This window comes from Fundulus heteroclitus, chromosome 24 (assembly GCF_011125445.2).
Source record: "Fundulus heteroclitus isolate FHET01 chromosome 24, MU-UCD_Fhet_4.1, whole genome shotgun sequence".
Lineage (NCBI taxonomy): Eukaryota > Metazoa > Chordata > Actinopteri > Cyprinodontiformes > Fundulidae > Fundulus > Fundulus heteroclitus.
In genome coordinates, this window is record NC_046384.1 from 23,786,074 (window position 1) to 23,792,105 (window position 6,032).

At 45.3% G+C, this 6,032-nt stretch overlaps 1 protein-coding gene across 1 annotated transcript; it reads left to right on the forward strand.

Annotated features, from left to right (window-relative positions):
- The first annotated feature begins 2,259 nt into the window (after positions 1 to 2,259).
- pou3f3b (POU class 3 homeobox 3b) lies at positions 2,260 to 5,400 on the forward strand. The gene is made up of 2 exons (XM_036128054.1): positions 2,260 to 4,115; positions 4,446 to 5,400. The coding sequence occupies exons 1-2, from the start codon at positions 2,901 to 2,903 to the stop codon at positions 4,536 to 4,538; spliced, it is 1,308 nt and encodes a 435-aa protein (XP_035983947.1). The 5' UTR covers positions 2,260 to 2,900; the 3' UTR covers positions 4,539 to 5,400.
- The last annotated feature ends 632 nt before the right edge of the window (positions 5,401 to 6,032 follow it).

Consider the following 6,032-nt stretch of genomic DNA (forward strand, 5'->3'; position numbering starts at 1 on the left):
GGGACCCATACAGCTTCATGAACATAGACCCTCTGCGCATACTTTAGTTAGAAAAGGCAGTGTTGTCTGCGTCTAAACAAAAATGATTGGTTAAAAGTTCAAAACTGAAACTGTGAAAAAAAATGTCTGAATTTCACCTCTTTTGGATTTTAAGCTAAATTTAGACAGAAACATTCAATATATTACAATAAAGAGCTATGGGGCCCCATAGTTTCATGGCTTCAATACCAAACCACCCACCCTGCCTCCCCCATTTTCTGGACTTCATGTTAAATAGTGATAGAACCCCTGATTTAAAGATTATGATGGTATGAAGGGCCCCATGTGGTTTGTTTTAGCGATTCTGGGGTATATTTAGGTACCCTAAATAAATACAGGAAGGGCCCCCATAGAGATTGATGGCCTTAATACACCAGAGCCTGGTATCAATAAATATTCATGGAAAAGACAGTTTTGTGTTCTATGCCTAAACAATGTGTTATTGTTAAAAATTTAGGTTACATTTCCACATAAATTCTCAATCTATGTTAATAAATAGAGGAGGGGTGGCAATTGTTTTATGAATTCAATCCCACCCAAGCAAATATGAGCTTAATGGCCCAAGAAAAGATGACATGACCTTCAACAAGACTACAAGAAAGCGTGGTTGAACGCGAACAATAAAAAGATGTCTAAATGTGGCATCTAAAATTTTCAGGTCAGCCCTGAAGGAAATGTTCACTGTATATGAAAGGAGGGGTCACCTGAGTTCACAGCTTCATCGCCATTATATAAAAAAAAATCTGCATTGAATACATTTTGAAATTGTCGTTGAAAGTGAACAGTGAACGACTTCTACACAGTCTCTCGTGAAAACCTTTCAGGTGAGATTTAGGATGAATATTGACAGCATTTATTTAGGAAATGATGATGAATAGACAGAAAAGAGAACGCTTTCACCTGTCTAAACAACAGTCTCTCATCCCCATGAAACCTGATGAGACGGTAAGTTGTAAAAACACTTTAGGGTGAATTTAGATGCACTGTACATAAGGGGCCCCATAAGGCTTCATGAGTTTGATCCTGTTAAGCAAATTTTTCTTAAAGAAAATAGGAAGCAGAATGTTGTCGCTGTCTAAACAAAGTATTGTGGCTGAAAGCAAATACTGTGTCTAAACCCAGCTGTAAAGTGGTTTGGTTGATCTCATGGGATAACCGAGGGTAACCTTCTTTGTTTCGGCTAATTTAATTTGTACAAAGAAAAGTGTCGGACTTTTACTATACTTTTCAGGCTATACAAACAAAATGACTGGCATATTGATAGAATGTCCACTTATTTGGGATGGAAAAGGTGTGTGTGTGTGTGTGGGGGGGGGGGGGTCCACCAGACTCTGTGCTTTAGACCTATGGAGACCTACAGGGATGAGGAGGTGGGACATAGTGAGGTTTTGCCCCTAAATCCCATTTGGAAGACAGTAACTATATAATGTTTTAGGGCTGGGGGGGGGGGGTCAGCAGTTAGTGTGTGGTCATCTTTAGCTGCATCTCTGGAGATTTTCAAGCCTCACCTCAGCGCCCTAACCCCCGCAATACTTTTTTTATACCTCCTCGGGTGAGCGCTCAATTTTCCCTTGTTTTGGTTGCCACTTTCTTTCTCCATCACCGCTGCGCATGCTGGTCCCCCTGCGTGGAAGCGCTCCCGCAACCTTTGCGTTAACTCCTCGTGCGCCAAACGAGTCTGGTACTTCTAATATGGACCTTTACACCGCTTTACTGTGATTTTTGGCTACACAATGCTGCCTGTAAGGAGACTTAGAGGGATTAAAGCAGAATTCTGTAGCAAATGGACAACATGTTTCATGTAATTTATAATTGTGTCCAGAAAAATGACAAATGACAGTGTGGGTATTTATTTTTGTTTGTCTGTTTTTTTAATGGACATAAAAAGCACATTTTCTCGCATCCTCATAGCTGTTTGTCTCTGCTCTATTTACTATCAAGTTGTGCTCCCCGTTTTGTGTGGACCTGCAATTAAAAACCAGCCAATCGGAAAAGCCGGAAGGAGGTTCTCCGTGCGCCCCGGAGACCTGCCAATCACGCCCCGGGTAACCAATCAATGAGCACGCACGGGGTAAACACGGCGTCCTGAGGGCTGCGAGGACGGGGGCGGGTGGAGGGGGGGGGGGGTGAGGGTGGCGGTGGTGGGAGGAGGCCTGTCAGAAAGAGAGAGAGGGAGAGAGAGAGGGAGAAAGAAAGAGGAGGAGAGAGAGGCAGCGAATGAGAGGAGAGGCTCCCAGGCAGCGCCACGCCACTGTTCCGACTGGATTGTACTTGAACGGGAGTTCGCGGTTTGGCAGGTTTATACACATCAAAACAGAACAAAGAGACGGTGCTATAAAAGAAGAGAGGGAGAGAGGAGCGAATAGAATAAAAGCGACTTGAATTACAAAAGAAGTGAGGACGCTCCGGTTTTCCACATCCAAAGCTGGACGTAAAACTGGGAGAATTTTGGGAAGCCTTTCTTTTTTTTTTTTTTTTTGCTTGTTTGTTTGTTTGTTTTTTTCTTTCTGAAAGTTTGTTTGGGACGCTTCCGATTTGAATTTTAATGTCCGCGATCTCAGCGCGAAACTTTCGCCCACGGACTGCACATGGTTTCAAAGGGCTTTCAAAGGAGCTGGGATATCTTTCCACGTCGTCCACGCTGGAGAGTCTCAGCTAGAATGTTGTAGATACACGCGGATTTGTTCCAGCCGCTTCTCTGCGTCTTTACGCGCATCCTTCAAAAAAATAGAAGAAGAAGAAACTGCACAGACTTTTAAAAGGCTGAATAATTCATGAGATACGATTTGCCTGCTGGAAAGAAGTGACTGTAAAAAAAGGGAGGGGGGTTATCCACAAACATATTCATAAGGGTTGACGGGATGGCCACCGCCGCTTCCAATCCTTATCTGCCCAGCAATAGCATCTTATCGTCCGGCTCCATCGTGCACTCTGACTCCGGGGGTGGCGGCATGCAGCCCGGCAGCGCCGCGGTTACCTCCGGGTCTGGGGGTTACAGGGGAGACCCCACGGTCAAGATGGTGCAGAGTGACTTTATGCAAGGCGCCATGGCAGCGAGCAACGGGGGGCACATGCTGAGCCATGCCCACCAGTGGGTGACGTCCCTGCCGCACGCCGCGGCCGCCGCCGCCGCAGCCGCCGTGGCCGCAGCCGAGGCCGGCTCGCCCTGGTCGTCCAGTCCCGTCGGCATGACGGGCAGCCCGCAGCAGCAGGACGTGAAGAGCTCCGCCAGAGACGATCTGCACACGGGCACCGCGCTGCACCACAGGCCGCCCCACTTAGCCCCGCACCACACGCACGCCGGGGCGTGGGGGAGCACCACGGCGGCGCACATCAACTCCATCTCCGGGGGGCAGCAGCAGCAGCAGCAGTCGCTCATCTACTCGCAGCCGGGGGGCTTCACCGTCAACGGCATGCTGAGCCCCGGCAGCCAGAGCCTGGTGCACCCCGGCCTGGTGAGGGGGGACACCCCGGATCTGGAGCACGGCAGCCACCACCATCACCACCACCACCAGCACCCGCACCACCAGCACCACGCCGCCGTCAACAGCCACGACCCGCACTCGGACGACGACACGCCGACCTCGGACGACCTGGAGCAGTTCGCCAAGCAGTTCAAGCAGCGGCGGATCAAGCTGGGCTTCACGCAGGCGGACGTGGGCCTGGCCCTGGGCACGCTGTACGGGAACGTGTTCTCGCAGACCACCATCTGCAGGTTCGAGGCGCTGCAGCTCAGCTTCAAGAACATGTGCAAGCTGAAGCCGCTGCTGAACAAGTGGCTGGAGGAGGCCGACTCGTCCACGGGGAGCCCCACCAGCATCGACAAGATCGCAGCGCAGGGCAGGAAGCGCAAGAAGCGCACCTCCATCGAGGTGAGCGTCAAGGGGGCCCTGGAGAGCCACTTCCTTAAGTGCCCCAAGCCTTCGGCGCAGGAGATCAGCACGCTGGCGGACAACCTGCAGCTGGAGAAGGAGGTGGTCAGAGTGTGGTTCTGCAATAGGAGGCAGAAGGAAAAGCGGATGACGCCGCCAGGAGTGGCGCAGACGCCGGAGGATGTGTACTCTCAGGTCGGCAATGTGAGTGCAGAAACACCGCCCCCCTCCATGGACTGCAAACGAATGTTCAGTGAGACGTAGAGAGTATTTTATATGAAATTAAACTGATTAAACAGACTATCGCCATGATAGCAGAGAGAAAAAAACACAAACCATTTTTTGATACTGTGATTGTGAGAATGAGACTGCAGAAATGTGTTATCTATTTTTCACCAGAAAAAAAACAACCTTTTCCCTCTTTTTCCTCCTTCCCAAAAAAAAAAGAGAAAGAAACAAAAACAAAACAAACGCACCTTCTTCCAGGCCCTAAATGTCTTAACCTAAAAGGTTCCTTCTGCTTTTTTCTTTCAGGGGCATTTTTTAGTAGATTACTTAAAAGATGAAGCGAGCGACCAGAGGGTGACAACCACAAGTTCATTCCACCAGGTAATTTTGGCGCATTGAGAGGAGGAACTTCTCCTTAATATTTCTCTCATTATTTTTTCTCTCCCTCCTGAAAAGTAAACATCCAACCTGCATATTTTTTCCTCCCCCTTCTTTATCATGTTTAATTCAAGAAACATTTTGTATATTTGAAAAGAGAAACGGGACTGAATCTTTTTTCCAGAGAGATCAACGACGCTTCCAGCTTCCTTTTTTTTTTTTTTTTTTTTTTTTGGTAGGGGGGGGGGGGGGATTTTTTTCTTCCTCTTTTCATTTTTTTCACCCCTTCTTCATCTTTAAAGAGGAAAGCAAAGCAGGACTGTCTGGTGTGATCTCAAAGATCACCTCCATCCTATTATCATTATTTAACGGACACAGTGAGTGGATTTTTTTCTCTATAAATAAAGAGAAAATGGGACATTTGAGCTGCACTTATTTCAGATTTTTTTTAAAAACAAAAACACACAAAAAAATCTGTTGCCAAGTGTGACTGAGTGTGGATTATTGCTGCCCTTTGTAAGCAGGATTCTTTGGTAGGTTTTAATAAACAACAAAATATAAAAAAAACAATGTAAAGCTGGCAATATAGATCATCAGATCAGATATTTTTTGTTTTAATATTTTATCCCAAACGGTAATTTATTCCTGTGTTTTTTTGTTTGTTTGTTTTTGTTTTTTTGCTTTATTTCTAGGTTGTTGCTTTTTTTTTTCTAAAAGGAGCACAAATCACCACAAACGGACAGTTTGTTCTATATAGGTAATAAGGGTATATTTTGATGTGAATTTCTTTATTTTTTCCTTTTATTTTCTTTGGACTGTATATTTAATTTCCAGTAGTGGTTCCGTACGAGCTGACTGAGACAATAAATTTGTTAGAATGAAACGCAACAATCATGTGCTTTATTATTATTATTATTATTATTATTATTATTATTATTATTATTATTATTATTATTATTATTATTATTATTATTATTATTATTATTATTATTATTAGTGTCATCATTATTATTAATAATAATGTGGTGAATTTGGAGTGTCTGTGGTTTGTTATGAGCAACATTCGAAGTGTGTTTCACCCACGCAGAGCAGTACAAGTTGACTGACGCAAAGCAGAGCGTAAAACCCCAATTTGGCGCAAGAAAAAAAATGCAGACATAAACGCGCACTCGTGTTTTTTCTGCAATCTTCTTTGCATCTGCAGCATGCACGATTTTGAAAAAAAAAAAAAAAAAGAACTGAAAAGGCAGCTAGTCCTGTCTTATTTGCGCCAACTTTGCGCATCCCAGTGTGTATTTAGCGCGTAACGTTCTGCTCGGCTGTTTTTTTATTTATTTTTTTAAGGCTCTGGCGTGTTGGGTCAGGATCAGAGGTCAGAGCGCGTGTTGATGGTTTCTAGGCTGCAGCTTGCGCACTTTCTAACTATCGTTTCTTTCCTTATGATTAAAATATATATCTGTTTCTTGCATCTCGGGGTCGCCTATTCAGCGAAATTCTCCCAAACGTGTCCCCTCG

Coding starts and splice junctions, on each gene's coding strand:
- pou3f3b (XM_036128054.1), top strand. CDS start 2,901: ATGGCCACCGCCGCTTCCAATCCTTATCTGCCCAGCAATAGCATCTTA. Junction 4,116..4,445: donor TGTACTCTCAGGTCGGCAAT/GTGAGTGCAGAA, acceptor TTTTTCTTTCAG/GGGCATTTTTTAGTAGATTA.